The 20,641-nt window shown below is 35.2% G+C and overlaps 1 protein-coding gene across 4 annotated transcripts in view; it reads left to right on the top strand.

Moving 5' to 3' along the window:
* Window positions 1–20,641, top strand: part of LOC306882672 (integrin alpha-9-like) — a 105,538-nt gene that overhangs the window by 22,514 nt on the left and 62,383 nt on the right. For all 4 annotated transcript variants that reach the window (XR_013785279.1, XR_013785280.1, XR_013785281.1 and 1 more), the window contains exons 5-15: window positions 2,315–2,382; window positions 6,746–6,875; window positions 6,954–7,039; window positions 7,139–7,201; window positions 8,390–8,527; window positions 9,443–9,548; window positions 14,194–14,288; window positions 15,516–15,606; window positions 16,951–16,996; window positions 17,116–17,270; window positions 19,735–19,895. Coding sequence is in view for 1 of the 4 variants with exons in the window: in XM_079437484.1 (XP_079293610.1) it covers window positions 2,315–2,382; window positions 6,746–6,875; window positions 6,954–7,039; window positions 7,139–7,201; window positions 8,390–8,527; window positions 9,443–9,548; window positions 14,194–14,288; window positions 15,516–15,606; window positions 16,951–16,996; window positions 17,116–17,270; window positions 19,735–19,895 (1,139 nt within the window). In the remaining 3 variants the exon portion in view is untranslated. The remainder of the gene's footprint in view (window positions 1–2,314; window positions 2,383–6,745; window positions 6,876–6,953; window positions 7,040–7,138; window positions 7,202–8,389; window positions 8,528–9,442; window positions 9,549–14,193; window positions 14,289–15,515; window positions 15,607–16,950; window positions 16,997–17,115; window positions 17,271–19,734; window positions 19,896–20,641) is intronic.

The following is a 20,641-nucleotide window of genomic DNA, read 5'->3' as shown; positions in this document are numbered from 1 at the left end:
GGCACATGTTCACAACGGGCTTCACAATGAGTTATGGCGCCCTGAACTTCCTCCAAAACCTCAGACTGATGTTTTCTGGCATCAAAGCGCTGGCACCTCCAGAATCAGAAAGAAGCAGCACGCTGGAGAGAAATATGACCCATCAGGCATCATCTGGGAGTTTGAAGGACACATCTGGGGTTATGATGGTTATATATTTGACTCTTATTAAATATGTGACTCTTTGCACATCAAGATAAAGGACGGTTTAGCCGTTATTCAGCAAACCAGTGTTAATTTCGTTGACGAAGACGACGACGAAAAATATTCGTCAACGAACCTTTTTTCTGTGACTAAGACGAGACGTTGACGAGCTAAAACTAATATCTGATGATAAAAACTATGACGAAATTTATGCGCGTCTTCATCAACAAGACGAGACGGGACTAACATGTTATTTGAGGACTACCGGACATTCAAAATACATCCTATAGGCTAAATTAACTGTCTTGTCTTTCAAAATGTGTGTCTCTGTCATTGGATAAGGTGCGTTTGCATGGCAGCCGCGGTGGACGGATAACCTACCAAAACGCGAACTAGCGATCTGAAACAATGGCCTCAGCACCTGAAGGGTTAGGGAGTGGGTGACCAGACGTCCCGTTTTTCCCGGGAGTCACAATTCATTGTCGATTAACTTAAAGTCAGTGAAGGTGCGATAGGCGGAAACGCGCTGATAGAAGTGCTCTCTCTCGCGCGCGCTCCACTTCTTCAGTTCTCATACAGCGTGCGATCAGTTCTCAATGCTCAAATACACACACAGCAGTCCACATGTCTCTCATGTAGAGCATCTCACGGAAATACAGTCCGTTATGGTTTAAGTGAGCTTAAACAGGTGGGTGAAAGCTGAATGTATGTCAGTAGGCTATTACATACATACCTTCCGTCTTAAATGGACAGCATTCCTAATTATCTGTCATAAATGTTAACCAACAAAAGATGTTAAATAAATGTATACTTGTTAAGTAAACCTACTGTATCTGAAAAATGAGTTTAATTTATATCTCTACCAAAAAATGAAAATTTATTCCAGTTTTTCCAAATTCAATCCTTGATTCAAATTTCTCACAACTAAGCTTAATTGATTTGGTCTAAAGAGAGAAGAATTAATGACTATTTTTGTTTGAATACTACATATAAAATAGCTACCAAAATAAATTTTGGTAACTGCAGTTTGACTAAAAGTAATGACTAAAAGTTGACAAAAATGCAATGACTTTTCGTCGATTAAAACTAGACTAAAACTATGAAAGACTCAAATGACTAAAATGTGACTAAGACTATTAAGCATTTTCGTCTCAAGATAAAGACTAAATCAAAAATGCCTGCCAAAATTAACACTGCAGCAAACATAATGACCACAGTGCATGTCCAAAAGACCGTTGTGTCACCATGCTTCAGTCTTGTGGCTAAACTTTCAGAATAGTGTATATTTTAATTTCCATCCCAATGCAGTGCTTTACCCCAAAGTGCAAACACAATTTTTGCTTATTTTTACAAACTGTGAAATTAGTCAAAACTATGTTCTGTGGTAATCGACAACATGCCACAGATGCACAGAAATGAACTTGTTTTGAACCCGGAATGTTCCGGTGCCAATCAACACCTGTCAATATCAGAACTGGCTCATGCTCGCTGTTTATCGCTTCCCCCATCACGTATTATACTTCTGACAGATGTTATTGTAGTATATTAAATTCAACGCCTCCATCAGCATTGGATTTCATCATCCCAGTAGGATTCCTTGTATTTTACTAAATGTTTTGATTTGCTGCGGAAAGAGTGAAGGAGGGTGCATGGATTCTTGATCAGAATTAGTTTCCGTGTCCAGCTCCCGAGTTATTTATTTCCTTCCATATCTTTTGGAACTCCAGTGAGTTGCCATCGGGGGCCTATATGTGTGTGCAGTGTATTATGGGGGGATCCAAGCCCAATATTTTCTGTAACCGGAGAGCACAGTGACCCCCCCCCCATTCTCAAAGCCCTCCAGAGCGAGAGCTTTCGTTGAACGCGGAGCTGCTAGGTCGTTCTCAGTCTGTCTCTCGGCCCCCAGATTCCTCTTGGATGGAGTTGGGACTTTGACTAACTCCATATTGAATGTTGGAAGAACTCCAGTAAATGCTGGCTCAGGCTCACAGCGAAATCATTTGTGGTCTGTTGTTTTTTTCCTTCCTCTCTCTCTCTCTCTCTCTCTCTCTCTCTCTCTCTCTCTCTCTCTCTCTCTCTCTCTCTCTCGCTCTCTCTCTCGCTCTCTCTGTCCCCCTACTCACTCTCACAGACCATAAGAAGACCTATGGGGAAGAACACGGCTCGTGCCAAGCCGGGATCGCAGGCGTTTTCACTGAGGTCAGTAGAAGTACGAGCATGTTATGTGTTTTCACATGTGTGGCGCTCTGGGCTGGCGAGTCTGGGCTGTGATTACATGTATGAACACTCACATTTAGCAAAGTATGATTGATATATTCACTCTCCAAACTTGAATGATGCTCTTAATTCCTCAGAACACAAAAATGAAGATGTTTGAAGATTAGGAAGTCCTAATCCCAGCTGAACACCTCTGGTGTGACTTTAAATGCAGACCTGAGCCAAAAACTCGTCACCAAACACCAATGACTTGTACAGGCACTATATGGACAAAAGTATTGGGACACCCCCTTCTTTAGAACAATAAAAGGCACTTACAAAACTGTGGCAACAAAGATGGAAACATAATTCATGTATTTAAAAATTGTATTTCCATCTCTTTTGCAACAGTTTTGGAAGTGTCTAAAATGACTGTACAACTTGATATGCATCTGAATTAGGGGTGTGCGATATGACGATTTTTGATCGTGGACGATAAAAATGTCTCCACGATCTGCTTTTGAAGAAATATCGTAGTATCGCGCTACAGCACACATTCTGTCAAATACAGTTCTGGCGCCGCGGTCTCTATTTACTGTACAACATGACATACAGCAGTAGAGTTACTCTGACAGGACACTGCACTTATTCGCGATCGCAAAAGTACATTATTTGCATACAAGCCTTGCTGGTTAAATGTTTAATTCGCGCGCTGGTCTGACGTGCGCTTGTTCTGAGCACATACACCTGAAGCACGCGCACTAAAACGCCTGTCTAACAGCGCCTGATTACTCAACTAAGTTATATTTTGCGCTAATACTGTCAAAACACACAAGGTTTACATACAGACTGAGTTGGTTATCTCTAAAATGAAAGTAAATAGTTAAGAGAGAAACGGATGCGTGCCTGTATATTAGATGCGTGCAGCTCTTAAAGGGACAGGACACTAAACATGCTGTCGACTGTCATTAAAGGGATAGTTCACCCTAAAATTGAATTTCTGTCATTATTTACTCAGTGGAAAACCAAACAGTTGCTGGTCTACATTGACTTTGATAGTAGGAAAGAAAAATCCTATGGAAGTCACTGAGGACCAGCAACTGTTTGGTTTTCCACCTTCTTCAAAATGGCATTTATAAATGTTCAGCACAAGAAAGAAACTCATTCCGGTTTAAAACAACTTTTGAGTAAATGATGATATAAAAATAAAACATTATGACAGAATTGACAGACAGATGACAGAATATTAATTTGTGGGGGAACTATTCATTTAACGTTAACAAAACAACAAAACACAAAGAGAAAAATCACTCACTATTCTTGACTGAAAAACTTTAATACAGTTGCTTTAGGAATCAGTCTATCTAGTGTTTTATTTTTATATTTGTTCATTCAATTTCATTGAATGCTCTGCTAAATACACCTATTGTACCTGGAAATAAAGCACTGTTTGTTTTATTTGTATATTATGTGTATTTGTAATGTGTATCTTTGTTCTTATTTTTTAATAAGAAAAATAAAATAATGACAAAGATTTTTTATCTTCACCCACTTTGGCCTAAATATCTGCCATGCATCTTTGTCTTTCTAGTTTGGCTGTAATGCTCAGACAACTTGTAAAACCAAAATAGTAAAACTAACAAAGAATCGGGATAAAAATCGTGAATCGTGATATTTCTATAAAAAATCGTGATATGATATTTTTCCCATATCGCCCACCCCTAATCTGAATATTTTCAGTATGCTTTTGATTATGCGCATATGCAAATGACTATTGAGAGTTGTGTAGGATGGAAACTAAAATTAGAGTGAAAACAGAAGAATACAATCTAATTTAAAATATATTAGAACAGGGCTGTCCAAACTCGGTCCTGGAGAGCTGGTGTCCTGCATAGTTTAGCTCTAACTTGCCTCAACACACCTGCTTGGGAGCTTCTAGTATGCCTATTAAGAGCTTGATTAGCTGCTTCAGGTGTGTTTAATTAGGGTTGGAGCTAAACTCTGCAGGACACCGGCCCTCCGGGACCGGGTTTGGACAGCCCTGTATTAGAAAAACTATAATCAGTATAAAATCTAGTATCAATTATACTAAAGTAACACTGATGGAAATAGCTATAGCTATTATTATATTTTAATTTGTTATTTAAAAATTACTTTTATATTTTATTTTTTACTTTTATATTGTATTGTTTTTTCAATTAACTTTACTATTAGTATATTGCAGAAGTGATATGGACTACTTTATTCTGCAATAATCAATTTTTCAAATTCTTTGCATTAATTCCAGTCTTTGGCTCAGCAGGCCTGTTGGTTTGTGTCCACAGCCTCTGTTGAACAGATCCCTGTAGGAATTTGAACAGAATTCAAACAGTTTGTGTGTGATGCACAAGTTTGCTGAAGGCTGCAAATTGTTTGTCCACTTGCCCTTTGTTTTGTACATTGACCATTGCAGTGTTTGGTCTGTAGTGCAGCCAATCCATTAACATGCAGTCCAGGCTTTGGATGCAATGTCTGGAACAAATACAAGAACACAGACTGACAGATGTGATGCCCAACAGTTCATCAATATCATCACTAGATCACTCTCTGACCCTCTTCACTTTGTTTTTCTTAAACGAGAACGAAATATGACTGGAAACTCACTCCCTTTACGTTCCGATTACTGAGGTGTTATTCATTTATCAGACTGTGTATTTTAAGAGATGGCTGGGAAATGCAAGGCAGTTCACTAGGTTTTCAAACAGAACTATTGTTGTCTTGTTGCATTAAAGCTGACCTCAGGTCAGTCAGTATTGGACATTAACAGAGAGGAATTTACCCATAGCAGAATGGCATCTGCATCGGCTGCTTTGTATTGGATGGCAATGGCACTTTATCATTTGGCAGAATGTCTTAAGTGACCTTCAAGACCTTAAGTGTCTAAAACAGATGTCTTGATTGAATGCTGTCGGCTCAGCTGGAGGTGCTGTTTTTACGTGTTTGGCAGGACTGACCAAGTCAAATAGCATTTGTGTGGGTTTTTTAGCAGTCAGGCGTTGTGAAATGGAAAAAGCAGTGAAAAGCGTCCATTTGTGGCTTGATAGAACTGAAAACAGCTATGTAAAGACCCCGTTTCCTCGACACATGAGGGATATTCCATGTGCCCACACTTTTATATTTGTATCCTCTGAGATAATGAGTGTCGGAAAAAGGGAAAATGTTTTTTCCACCAAAGATTCATAGCCAAACATTTATGACAAATTTTGCTTTTTTTAAATTATATACTGTATGTCGATTAGAGCACAACAGGGACCCGCAACTTTTTCACTGGTTTTGATTTCACAAGTATTTTTTCCGTTCTGTTTTCTTAATAGGGATTTTTCAAGGTTTCTAAGCATTGCCCAAAAAAACTATATAAAACTATTGACTTTTGACAGTACTGTTTGAATACTATAATAATTTAAAAGAACTTATCTATTAGAATATATTTTAAAATATAATTTATTTCTGTGATGCAAAGCTGAATTTTCAGCATCATTACTTTATTGTCTTCAGTGTCACATGATCCTTCAGAAATCATGATTTGCTGCTCAAGAAACATTTTCTGATTATCAGTGTTGAACACATTTGTGCTGCTTCATATTTTTGTGGAAACAATGACACATTTTTATTCAGTATTCTTTGATAATTAGAAAGTTCAAAAGAAAAGCAATTATTTGAAATAAAACGTATTAATTTTAATATTAATAAATGTATTTGTTTATTCTAAAATAATCTTATTGACCGCGAACTCCGAGCATGAGTGTATATTATATTATATTATTATATTATATTTTTATTTTTATTGCATATATATGCAATATATTGGTATGAAAAATCTGAGTTCTCTGATTCTGTAATCCAGATGTCTCTTCTATAGCTTAGTATTGATTTCAGCAATTAAACATTTTTGTCATATGTACTACTTGCTTTTAAATGAAGTAAATATGTCATTGCTTCACAACCTGTCCTGAAACATTTATACAGTATCACAAAAAAATCCCTATGCAGAAAAGGAATGGCATTTTTGCTCCTTACTCTACTGTTGTGATCCATCGCTGTGGCCATGTAAAACATACGACTTGTCTTGTTTGAAGTGTGACAATGTGGAGCAATTAAAACAGTTCAAAGGCTTGAGTTCTCCTTCAGTTTAAGACTCCATTGAGTGATCAAAACAACGAACGACAGCTGTCCTTTCAGCTCACGGTTGGGTTACCAGCAGATAATAACACAACATAGATTGTGGCTTTCGGTTAACCAGAGCCTCACCAACAGCTCTGTGTTTTTCTCCTGTGAAAAATTGGTAGCTTTTGAATGGATCTCTATTGCTTTTTATTTTGTTTCTTAGGAGCTGGTTATCATGGGTGCACCTGGTTCTTACTACTGGACCGGAACGGTCAAAGTGTTTAACATGACATCCAATACTCACTACAACCTAAATCAAGACAACCGGAGTCCTCGCAGATACAGTTACCTCGGTAATACCTGCTCAGATATTAATAACCGCTTCAGTATTCCATGCTGTAGTCAGTCCGTCACAGATTTGTGTTTTTTAGGGTATGCTGTGACTGCTGGTCACTTCTCCTCCCCGAATACCATCGACGTGGCGGCCGGTGCTCCTCAAGACAGTGGTGGTGGAAAAGTGAGTGGTTTCTTGCAGAAATTGCATCATTGGTTCCAGGTTCTGTTTACATTACTCTTACTTTGACATTCCAAAACTACATTGTCATCCATATTTTAGGTTTACATCTTCAGAATTGAAGGGACGTCTCTTGTGAAGACCTTTGAAGCCTCAGGGAAAATGGTGAGTATGATGCACAGGTTTTCTAATTATTTACAAACGTAATTTATTCCAAATGTAAAATGTTTATATAATCCATCAAATTTACTTAATAGGAAAAGTTATTTTTTTCTGAAGAACAGAGAAATCATTATTTTTGAGAATTTGTTGGGACTGGTACTATCGAAACCCTAAAAAAGCCAAAAGCTTAATTATCTCTATAAAGCCTACTGTATCATATTTGATACATACATTTCTAAGGCCTGTGGTTATCCACATGATTAAAATTTAGCTAAAACCTGCTGTACACAATCTACTACTGTACATGCTTTCTTACTGCACATGTCACTTTTAGTTTTAGTTTAATGGTAAAAACGTCCACCTTCAGAGGTTGGTTCACATGTCTCTTGCTGTGAAAAATTGACTGATTTATATAAAGTATGACGTTTATTGTAATATTTTAAGATGAACACGTACTGGACTGAAGCAACTTAGCTTTACTTGATTATCCATATACTTTTTAGACAAATCAAATGAGAGTTTCACATATGATCATCAGTCTTACTAAGACATATTATTGGGAGATATGAGAGTGACATCTCTTATTTATGTTATTATGAGTTTTATGTAGTAGAGTTTTATGAAGTAGTCTGCTATACTGCTATACATTTATTTTCTTACTTATATATTTTATCTTACTTTTTGGCCATATAAATATCAGCAACTGCACCAAATAAAAGTCTGATGCATGAAATATGATGCTCAGCAAAAAAGACAATGATTTTTTCAAAGTATTTTGTCTAAGGGTTCAATAAACAGTTCCATTTAAAAAAAAATTATATAATAAATTAATTAAAAAATAATACATTAATAAATTAATAAAAAATATAATAAATTAATACATTTAAATAAATAGGATTTTTCTGTCTATTATGTCATAAGTCAGCCTTTACAGGGTTAAAGTACGTACTATATATGACTCATGCTCTAGTTTTGTGTGAAAAAGGCCCAAAATTAAGCTGTTAGCTGAAAACCGGCTCTCATTTCTCATTCATCTTCATATACATTCAAATATGGGCAGAGTAGCTAAATTGTAGCTTGACTTTCTTCCAAAGGGAACTGTATGAGGTAATGCATCTTATGGAGGAGTGATGTGCCCTGTGCATGGCATTGTAACCTGACCCGTTTGCTCTTGGCTCGGCTTGGTTTCAGATGGGCTCTTACTTTGGCTCCTCATTGTGTGCAGTTGACCTAAACGCGGATGGACTGTCGGACTTGCTGGTGGGAGCACCCATGTACAGCGAGATCCGGGATGAAGGCCAGGTTTCTGTTTACCTCAGCAGTGGCAATGTGAGTTCATTTACATCTGTGTTACTGATTAAAGGAGTAGTTCATCCAAAAATGAATATTTTCTGAAAATGCCATCAGGCCATCCAAGATGTAGATGAGTTTGTTTCTTCATCAGAACATATCAATAGTCAGACTGAGAGTCCAAGCAGCTGATAAAAACATCACAATAATCCACAAGACTCCAGTCCATCAATTAACATCTTGTGAAGTGAAAATCTACCCGTTTGGAAGGAAAAAAATACATCATTAAGACTTTTTAACTTTAAACCTTTTCTTCTGGCCAAAATACGAATCCATATGTCATAATAAAGGTTCCTCCAGTAAAGAAAAAAAAAAGTCCATCCTCTGTGGTCCTCTTACATAAAAGGTTTTGGACTCACTAGTAAATGGTTCTTGATCTGTGCATATTTGCAGACAACTTTTTTTTACTGGAGAAAGCAATATTATGGATAGAGGACTCATATTTTAGCCAGAGGTTTTAATCATGGATTTGTTTCTTACAAACATGCATATTTTTACTTCACCATACATTAACTGATGGACTGGAGTGGTGTGGATTACTTGTGGATTATTGCGATGTTTTTATCAGCTGTTTGGACTTTCATTCTGACGGCACCCATTCACTGCAGAGGATCTATTGGTGAGCAAGTGATTTAATGCTACATCTCTCCAAACCTCTTCTGATAAAGAAACAAACTCATCTACATCTTGGATCAGCAAATTTAAATTTTTGGGTGAATTTTCCCCAAATTTTAAAGATGCCAATTTTGTCATAACAACACTTGAATGGCACTATAAATGACCAAGTTGCATTATGCCATAAATGACCAAGACTTAAATTTGAAGGTAAGTGTCTTCATGCAACCTGACAAATGTTTTGAGTATAAACAATGTCTTTTGTACTTGTTTGTTCAGGGAGTGATGGAGGAAGTTGCAATATTGAACGGTGACAATTCATACAATGCTCATTTTGGAGAGTGTATCACATCTCTTGGGGACATTGATGACGATGGCTACCAAGGTCAGTGTACGAAATTTGTTTGCGCTCAAAATGATTGCACATCAGAGCAAAGCATGAGCTTCCAATACTAAAATCCTTTAACATAAGGAATATTTTGGGTTTGAGTCTGTAAGATTAAAAAAAATAATACTAATAACTTTTATTCAGCAATGCTGCATTAAATTGATCAAATGTGACAATATTTTAAATACATTTTTTTGCCTGCTATCCATCAAAGAATCCTGAAAAAATGTATTACAGTTTCCACAGAAATTAAGAAAATTTTACAATATATTCAAATAGAACACACTTATTTTAAATTGTAAAAATATTTCACAATATTAGTTTTTTTTATATATATATATTTATGATCAAATAATTGCAGCCTTAAAATAAGAGACTTCTTTCAAATACATTTAAAAATCGACTAAGTTCAACTGTTGTTAAACGGTTTTAAATATTGAGCTGTGCATTGTAACACCATATCCTAACTACACACGACACCATGACACGTGATAAAAGGTATCTTTTCCATGTTAATTGGAGTCTGTGTCCTAACTAGCCACGACGGCGACACGCACAATTTCTAATTTAGAAACGGTTTCTATTCCTGCTACGTCGCGGCTGGAACAACAATAACACAAACTAATGACAGTAGATAATCTCAGGTACTGATTATGTGCTTTATTCAAAGTTAAACGTGTCTAATGTGAGTTTGAATATCATTCTGCGTGACCGTTACAGCCATACTGAAAGCAACAACAGATAGTTTACCTCAGATCTTGAAAATAAAACAGCGAACTCAGTGCAAACCAACATGCGTATTCCATGACAAAGATGGTATCAGTCACTCAGTATGTACTTTTAATGTTCAAAAGGTTTAATATTTATGAATTATATTATGAATATATCCACTTTGTCTTCCAGGGAGAGCCCACCCACACACGCTTCTGATTGGCTGTGATATTTGATTGATTCTGTCGCGTTGCGTGTAGTGTGGACAGCCAAACTGCGTTTCGCTGGAATTCTGTCGTATCGCGTGTAGTTAGGACATGCTGTAAGTGTGTTACTGTACATATCTATTGTGTTTATCTGGGATATAACTTTAAAGGGGTCATATGATGCGATTTCAAGTTTTCCTTTCTCTTTGAGAGTAGTGCTTGTTGTCTGTCGTTTCTCCAATCACAAATGCAGACATGGCGTAAAAAGACAGTATAAGTCATTATAATCAGTAATTATGTCCCCACTGGATGCAACAAATGCGTCGTTTATAATGGGTTTTTTATTGTTTTTGTGTCGATGCGCTGGGACACAGCATCACAATACAGTAAGGGCCGTACCATTTCCATCTCACGCTTGAGGTATTCGGCCAATCACAACTCACTGGATAGCTGGCCAATCAGAGCACGCCTCGATTCTCAGAATGATGAGCTTTGTAAAAATCTATGTGTTTCAGAAAGGCGGGGCATAGAGGAGCAACAATAATGTACAGTATATGGAAAATAATGTGTTTTTTTTAACCTTAAACCACATAAGAAAGGGTATTTATTGGGAAGTCGTGGCCTAATGGTTAGAGAGTCGGACTCGTAATCCAAAGGTTGCGGGTTCGAGTCTCGGGCTGGCAGGGATTGTAGGTGGGGGGAGTGAATGTCCAGCGCTCTCTCCACCCTCAATATCACGACTGAGGTGCCCTTGAGCAAGGCACCGAACCCCCAACTGCTCCCCGGGCGCCGCAGCATAAATGGCTGCCCACTGCTCCGGGTGTGTGTTCACGGTGTGTGTGTGTTCACTGCTGTGTGTGTGCACGGTGGATGGGTTAAATGCAGAGCACGAATTCCCAGTATGGGTCACCATACTTGGCAGTATAAAGAAAAACACATTGCATTACACCAAATACACAAAATAATGTTCTTTTTCGCAACGACCCCTTGAATTCAAATGATCACAGAAGCACATGTTGCAAAAATCATATTTCCGCTGTATTGGAGACAGAGACATTGTTTGTCAAGTAACTGGAAAAGACATTTTGACGTGAAGCAGATTCAAACCTCAGATATCTCCTCTGCGACTAGTGTTCTCACTCTCGATTTTCCTGGCACCCCGCTGTCCAGTCGGAGGCTTTTCTTGGCGTCTGGATTCGCTCTTCACCTGATGCGTTGCTTGATTGTAGCTCTATTTTCTGCATGTCGCCTCTTTTTTGTAATTTTAGTACAGATTGTCCTCTGTTGTCGTACAGTAACTGTTCCTGAAAGTGTTTAGGGAGACTGAACATCACATAATAACCAGACCAAACGCATCTATTAATGTGGGAATGAGACTGTAAGAAATTAGAGCTGATGAAGCTAATTAAAATGGCCTGAGGAATATCTAATAAGTGGAGACAGATGTGTCGGATTAAACAGGAAGTGAATCTTTCCGGTGTAGGACAGCGAGGGGGTTGGCTGTGCTTAGAACAGGAAACCAATTCAAGCAATCAAGAATCCTTGTAATGAAATGGTGTCGCCTATATTTATTGAGAAATCTGTCATAAACTGTTCAGGGGTCAGTGTGGTGGTAAATGTTGCTTTAGGAGGCTGTAACCATAAAGAGATTACAAGAGGTTAACCTGTCTACATTTAACCTGCCTCTTATTGGGTATTTTTTGAGGTCAGTAAGAATTTTTTTTTTCTTTTTGAAAGAAATTAATACTTTTAGTCAGAAAGGAGGTGTTAAATTGAACAAAAATGACAGTAAAGAAATTTGTAATGTTACAAAAGATTTCTATTTCAAATAAATGTTGTTCTTTTAAACTTTCTGTTCATCAAAAACATTGATGATAATCAGTTTCTTAATAATTGATAATACAATTGATAATAATAATAAATGTTCCTTGAGCAGCAAATCAGCATATTAGAATGATTTCTGAAGGATCATGTGACACATTATTTGTGCTTTATTTTTATATTATTTTTATTATTTGATTTTTATTGTATTATTTTTAAGTATATTCTTTAGTTTTTATTTTATTGTTAAATTTTTTCATTTTATTTTATACATTTTTATTATTTTGTTTTATTTTATTAGCTATACATTCAACTCCAGAGACAGTGAATACAAAATCATCCTCATTTTGTTTGTATTACTTATGGAAAAATAGTATCTACATTGTTAGCTTTTTTATTTTATTTTATTTGACTTAACACTGATAATGATAAGAAATGCTTCTTTAGCAGCAAAGCGGCATATCAGAATGATTTCTGAAGGATCATGTGACACTGAAGACTGGAGTAATGATGCTGAAAATACAGCTTTGATCACAGAAATAAATTACATTTTAACATATATTAAAAAAGAAACCAGTTATTTGAAATTGTAATAATATTTTACAATTTTAAATGTTGCAATTGTTAATGTTTTTACTGTATCTTTGATCTAATAAATGCAGCCTGGGTGAGCATGAGACACTTCTTTCAAAAACATTTTAAAAATCCTATCAACCCCAAAGTACTGTATGCATAAAATGCATAAATACAAAGATTTTGCATGTAAATAAGCCAGTCTCAGGAAATAAGCCAGTCTCAGAATGGCCAGTGATTCAGATTTTTAATTTTATGGCTGTTACAGAAATGTAAAAGTTTCCAAAACACAGCACATTGAAAATATGTGGTAGTGAAATGTGTACTGCTTTCATGCGCAAGGGATTTTTTTCTGACTCAGTTTCAACCCCCCTGAAGTTTCACAGACCTTTACAAGCTCTCAAAAACACGTAAGTGTCCATTAAGTAACTTAGCAGAGCGACTCTCAAACAGAGATGGGCTTAAGGCAAACAGGCATTTATTGGGGTCCTGACACACACAAATCCACCTCCAGCGTTTCTATTCCAGTCGTAGGTCTCTGGCAATCTGACCTAATTCAGCTGCAATGCACACTATGCTATTCTGTTCTAAGCTTGTCGGACTGTATAAGCCCAATAAGATCTTGAGTAAAAGCCAAGGCAGACTTTGCGACAGCTCTATATTATGTCAGATTGTACAATAACGTCAGCTAATACTGGTAGCCCATGAAGACTTAAAGACTTGGACAAGTTTGCCCAACATTAAAAAAAAGTTTTAAAATCCCTCAAATTTGTCTCAAATGACAAACAAATTAGTGGTAAATATTATAATATGTGACCCTGGACCACAAAACCTTAAGTGTCTTTAAGTGTCAATTTTTCAAAATTGAGATTTATACATAAACTGAAAGCTGAATAAATAAGCTTTCCATTCATGTATGGTTTGTTAGGATAGGACAATATTTGAAAATCTGGAATCTGAGGGTGCAAAAAAAATCTAAATATTGAGAAAATCGCCTTTAAAGTTGGTCCAAATTAAGTTTTTAGCAATGCATATTACTAATCAAAAATTAAGTTTTGATATATTTATGGTAAGAAATTTACAAAATATCTTCATGGAACATGATATTTACTTAATATCCTAATGATTTTTGGCATAAAAGAAAAATCGCTAATTTTGACCCATACAATGTATTTTTGGTTATTGCTACAAATATACCTCAGCGACTTAAGACTGATTTTGTGCTCCAGGGTCACATATTATCATATACAGTGTGTACCCTGATTTATTCTGTCTTTCTCCCTTGTTTCCATCTTTCTCATTGACATCTGTGTTTGTCTTTTGTGCTGTAGATGTAGCGATTGGAGCCCCCGAAGAGGATGACTATGGAGGAGCTGTCTACATCTACCATGGTGATGCTACAGGAATAGTTAAGAAGTACTCAATGGTAATCAACCATTTTATTTTATTTATTATTTCTTTTCTTTTTTCTTTTTATTGTATTGTATTTTATGTAATTAATTTAATGTATTTTCTTTATTATCTTTCATTTCATTATATTGTATTATTTAATATTTTATTTTTTATTTTGTTTTAGAATTATTTTATTTCATTATAGTATTTTCATTTTATTTTATTAAATGTATGCACTTTGTATTTAAATTGATTTTAGTATTTATATTTTATTTAATTTTTTATTTTGTTTTCATTTTTTATTTTATTATATGTTATTTTATTTTATTTGCTACACATTCAGCAACACTTGATTCAGAGACCTGAAAATACAAATCCCAATCTTTTTGTTTTTTTGTTTTATTGTAAACAAAATAATTTTATTATTTTGGTGTATTTTATTTTCATATTTGTTTTTATTATTGATTTTCTTTTAGGATTATTCTATTTTATCTTATTTTATTAATTTAATGTATTTTTTATTTAAATGTTTAAATTTAAAAAATATAAATAAATTAAAATATCTAAATTAAAATAATAATTAAAAACATTTAAATTACATTTAAATACTTTTACATTTTATTTAATTTTATAATTTTTTAATTTGTATTGTTTTTATTTTAATATTTTATTTTTAATATTGTAGGATTTTGTTATATTTAATTTTATTCGCTACAGATTCAACAACACTTGATTCAGAGACATGAATACAAATTCCACTATGTGAATTTTATTTTATTTATCATTTATTTATTTTTACGTTGTCAACTCTCAACAGTAGTGTATACTGTAGACCATTTGTTTTCGATTTTTCATTTATTTATGGTGCTATTGAGCTTTACTTGTATCTAAAATCTGAATAAAATCTGAATAAATAAATCTGAAAGATTGGTTTAGTTGGCAGTGCATCACTTATTTTACTGCGAAACCTTATAGTTCATGCAGTTTATCAGTTTGATTGATGGGTAACTAGTAGGTCCAGATGGAATCCACTGGCTTTTGTGCTGATTTAGTGGGAAAAATGCCTTAAATGGAGCTGAGAGTGATACACTGATATTGCTAGCTGAAAGCATACTCAAATTAGCTAAAATGTTTAATAAATGAACTACGTGGCATTCAGAAATCTGAGGATGATTTATTAATGATTTGGTCTGTATGGATGTTAATGCTGGCGTTTCTGATTAATTGATGTGATTTTCTCTCTCACCTGGATCGTATGCAGAGACTGTCTGGGCGAAGCATCAGTCCCACCCTCCAAATGTTTGGCCAGTCGATTTCCGGCAATGTGGACATGGATGGAAACGGATATCCAGGTTTGGCTTTGCTTTAGACACTTGGCTATTTCTGCTCAAATGAACACTGAGAATGTTCCGAATTAACTAGATCAAAACCGACCACATTCAGTGAGAAACCGCGACCGGTGCCAGACCACTTACATTGGCCTTCTGCGATCTCCGCGTAAAGATGGGAAACATGTAACGTTTTTACCGACCTCCAGTGAGTTTATTCCATTCTGGAAACCTCTAAGTATTAAAAGTTAATGCGCAAATTTAATGTCACAACATGTGATCCAAATTGACTGGATTTCTGATGTGAAAGCTGCTGTGAAGATGCTTTTTTCGAGACTACAGAAGACTCTTGTGTAAAAGAGGTTAATTATATGATGGAGAACGTTCCATTCTGCGCTAATCCAGGGAATGCAGATTGAGTGTTTGCTTAATTTCCCTAACCGTTCTTTGACATGTTCGGTCTGCTCTGATTTCATAGTTCTGTGGCCAGTAAGCATTTTGTTTACAGCATTCCACAGTGGACACGCCAATTAAACAAAGACGAGAGAGAAAATCAAACAAAGGAAGCTTAATCTTTTATTAAAAAAGAAATGCTTGATCTATTTCATATATAGTAGTTTGCATGTACATTTTTTTAAGATAAAATCATTTCTATTAGAGTTTACTAATTAGTGGCCGTACTGATTGTACACAACCCTATGTAATGTTCTGGTGACCAGTCATATCCCTGCATTCATATTTTGAATTTATACATTATTTAGAAAATTTTATATTTTCAGTTTTAATTTTAGTTTGTTATAGTTTACTTGTTACTTTTGGCATACATTTTAACATATGAAGAGTTTATTTGCAAAAACAGATAACTCCAAAAATCATGTTTTTATCATGTTGTAATGTTTTTATTGTGTTAGTTAGCTGTATTTTTTAGTTATTTTTTAACCTAATCGAAATAATTATTAATTAATAGTTATCTGTTTTTGCGAATGAACGCTTCATATTTAAATTATATATACACATTTTATTATTATACTATTTTTAATTGATATTATTCAATATTTCTATATAGCTTATTCATTTTTATGTCAGTTTTAGGTTTAGTAATTTTAGTCCTTAAGCTTATTTATTTTGGTTAGTTGCAAAGGCAACATTCTTAGAACTTAGAAGTTTTCATTTTAGTTAAACATAACAACACCGAATTCTACCTTTATGACATTGTACTTTGTCAACTCATAAATAGCATTTTAAAGGTGTATATTAATATTAAAGCTACAAGTTTTGCGCATCTTTTCTAACAGCATAGCATCCCAGAGTGCATGAAATCATTCCTGGCCTTCCAGAAAAACTTATTTTTTGTTTTTCGCATATCAGATGTGACGATAGGGGCGTTCATGGCTGACAGTGTGGTTTTGTTAAGGTAAGTTGTGCACTTCTGAGCCAGCAAAAGCTTGTATTTAAATCAATTCCTACTTAGTGTTCTAGGATAATCATCTATTCAGATGTAGCTTTGACCTTATTTGCTGTTGTTTGTGACAGATCCAGGCCGGTAATCTCTGTGGACGTCTCCATCTTTCTGCCCGTGTCAATAAACATCACAGTACCGCAGTGTCACGAGGGCCCTCAGCATCTCAACTGCTTCAACGTCACCGTCTGCATGAGCTTTCGAGGAAAACATGTACCCGGCCACATAGGTGAGTCTCTGTGGAATTATTATTATATTATTATATGTTATTTTATTTATGATGTTCAATTTAAATATTTATTATTATTATTATTTATTTTTATTTTGTATTTATTTTATTGTTATTTATTTGATTATCCTTTATTAATTAAATTTTTTATTTTATTCTTATTTAATTTTTTATTATTAACTATTTTATTTTTTATTATTATTTATTTTATTAACTTTTATTCATTTTATTTTTATTTTATTATAATTTATTTTTTGTTATTTGAAATTCTATTTTATTGTTTAATTTATTGTTTGAAATTTAGTTTTTTTATTTGTCTGAAATTTTATTTTAATTTATTATATTTTTTATAAAATTGTATTGTTTAGTTATTGTTTATTGTTGCACATTCAACAACATTCGAATACAAATACGTATAATCGACAGGTGTCTGCAGACACAATAAACCCATAACTAGGTACTCTTGATAATTCTTGTTTTTAACTGAACTGCTGTCTTTTCGCTCTCATGACCGGTGGTGCAAACAGCCCTGAACTGGAGGTCAGTGCAAGTTGTGCTGAACTTTATTTCACTTTGTTAACACGCAGACGGGCCTAGAATAGACTATTATGAAATATCATCAAATATTAGATACAAAAACAGCACTTCACTATGAATCACTTTGGGTCCACCCCTCACATTTTTATCCGATATCACCAAATACAGTTTTAAAATGACTCCAAGAAGACATGTTTTTCATTAAATCTAGTGTTTGTTTCAGATTTTAGTTTTTTTTCTATTTTTGTGACTCAACTCGGTCACATGTGTTTGTTTAAGTTGACAAGATGGACACCGTGCAGCCACAGGGATTCGACACGAATGACCGCTCGCTCAACCTTTGGGCGTGGCCACTGCTTGCTGAGTGGGTGTGACCTTATGGGAGGTGTTACATAATGGGAGGTTTCTGGGAAGTACAGAGCAGCAGTGTTACTCCACATGGCACCCACATTGGAAAGAACTGCAGCACCTTGTGTCTGGGAGACACCTTGGTTCTGTAGGCTGGAATGAGCTCATGGTGCACTCACAGCTGGATGTATTAAAACAACAATCCCTGCATTGGTCCAGTTCATCAGAGTAACGCCCTGTGAGAGACCAGGGTAATAATAGTTCTTTCTCAACGTCAGGATTGGAGGAATGGTCCCGCAATTACACATTTGACCTCATCTGGGTGAATTTCACAAAAACTGTCAAGAAATTCATCAAGTTGTGAAAAGAAAGCAGCTATTTCTGGGGCCGTGTCCAAGGGTTCTGTGTTTTTGGAATTTTTGGATTTTGGAAAAGCATGTAGGTGTAGATGGATGAATCTCACCTAAGAGATGCCTGGATCGTATTTTATCCCAAAACCAAAAGAACAAAAAGTAATTATATTTTGTATAAAGAACTTGAAGCATTTACAAGATTCAAGATTTTTATCTGTCACATACGCAGTTATATACAGAATTGCAAGTACACATTTTTAGGGCACTGAGCAATTAAAAGCCCACAGTTCACTTTTTTTAAACATTTTTTTTAATGACAATTCAGCACATTTCCTTTTTGTTCTCATGTCTGTAATGCAAAGTATGTCTTTATAATAATGTGAAAAAAATATTATTTGTATTAACTACAATTGTAAGTACACATAATGTTATTTGTTATAATTAAACGTGTTTAAAAATAAATCTCTGTATAACAGTAATGAGAATAAGATTTTAATTGCATTGCAGTAATGAGAATTTTGGAGGGAATTTGTCAACATTTATTTATTTTTTTTGCATTTTATTCATTTCCTTTTATTTATTTTATTATTTACTTTTATTCTTTATTTATTCCTTCATTCATTCACATTTCATTCATTTATTCATTCATTCAATTTTATTTTTAATTTATTGTTTTTATTTATTTGATTGAGTGAGTGATTCATTCATTTATTCTTTCTATTTTATTTTTATTTTTTATTTTATTAATTCATTCAATCATTCATCCATTGATTTATTTATTTACATTTTATATGTTATTTTTGTTTGTTTGTTTTTATTTTGGAATAAAATATGACCCACACATTTCTATTATTATTTTGTTTTATTTTATTTTATTATTTGATTAATTTTCATTTTGGGATGAAATATTACTCACAAATGTCTTCGTGAGATTCATCGGTAGATTCATTTTGAACCATGTTTTTCTTTTTCCTACATGCCCTTGCCATTTTCTCAGACTTCCAGAAAATTAATCCCAAACATTTAACTCTTGGACGTGGCCCCAGAAATGTTCTGGTACTGTTTTCTCTCATTTCCACGACTTAACGTCTCACTTGACTTTGTTTTTAAATACCAGAAATTGCCCTGGAATGCTTCTGATAATGAGTGTTGAAACACAGCCGTGTTTGAGAGATGTTTACACATTGTTATCGTACTGAAATGTGGGTGTCTGTTTTTTTCCTCAGAGTTGCTGTACAATCTAACTGCAGATTCAGAAAAGAGACACAGAGGTTTGCCACCGCGAGTGTATTTTGGAAACGGTGGAGAGCAGACAGGTGCTGTAAGTCAGCGTTTCAGCCTGGAGATCAACCGACCGCAGTGCCATCAGTACACGTCCTTTGTGAGGGTGAGTTTTCCTCTGATATCCCAGAACCTCATGCTCCGAAGGTTCAGGCTTCAGGGATTTATCCTTTAAAGTCAACATGAAAAGAAAATTTACCCTGTTTTCCATCGTAATATGCAGGGGTGCTCCGATTGATCGGCTACGATCACTATCGGCCGATAATCGCATTGGGATGTTTAATCGGCGGTCTCTAAAAAGGCCGATCTCAAAAAATGTATCTCAAACTGATGACATGCCTGCTGTGAGAGGTTTGGCATGACATGCAGCAGCACCGTCTCAGTCTTTGTCCGGCGCAGGTTAAATAATTATAATACTGAAGATGAGGTACAATTCATATTTCTTCATTAAATAACTTATAAAGTAATTTGAAAACTTTCTGTGAGACATAATTTCACAAACAGCGTGAGTGAATCACCGCACACTCTCTCTTTCTCTCTCAAAATGCTCAAATGGCTTCAAATCATCTGCACTATAAGCGAACTGCACACTGCACAGTTGACACAGGAATTTTCACTTGTACAGTCGAGGCAGTGTCGCGTCTTCACTAAAGTTTAGAAATTGCATTTCTTTTTAATTCTTGCCAGTGTTTAAACCATTCAGCGCTCGCGCGCTCTCCTGGAGACCGGTTGCTCATGCATACTCGAAGCGCACACACATAACACCAGGTTCATATTACTCCGTTTGCAGTGCGTATGGTGCGTATTTTTCCGCACTCATGTTAACGGATTAAGGCAGTGCGTTCCAGGAGC

The sequence above is a fragment of the Barbus barbus genome (assembly GCF_936440315.1).
Source record: "Barbus barbus genome assembly, chromosome: 16".
NCBI classification, from domain to species: Eukaryota; Metazoa; Chordata; class Actinopteri; order Cypriniformes; family Cyprinidae; genus Barbus; species Barbus barbus.
This window is presented reverse-complemented; position numbering and strand designations above follow the sequence as displayed.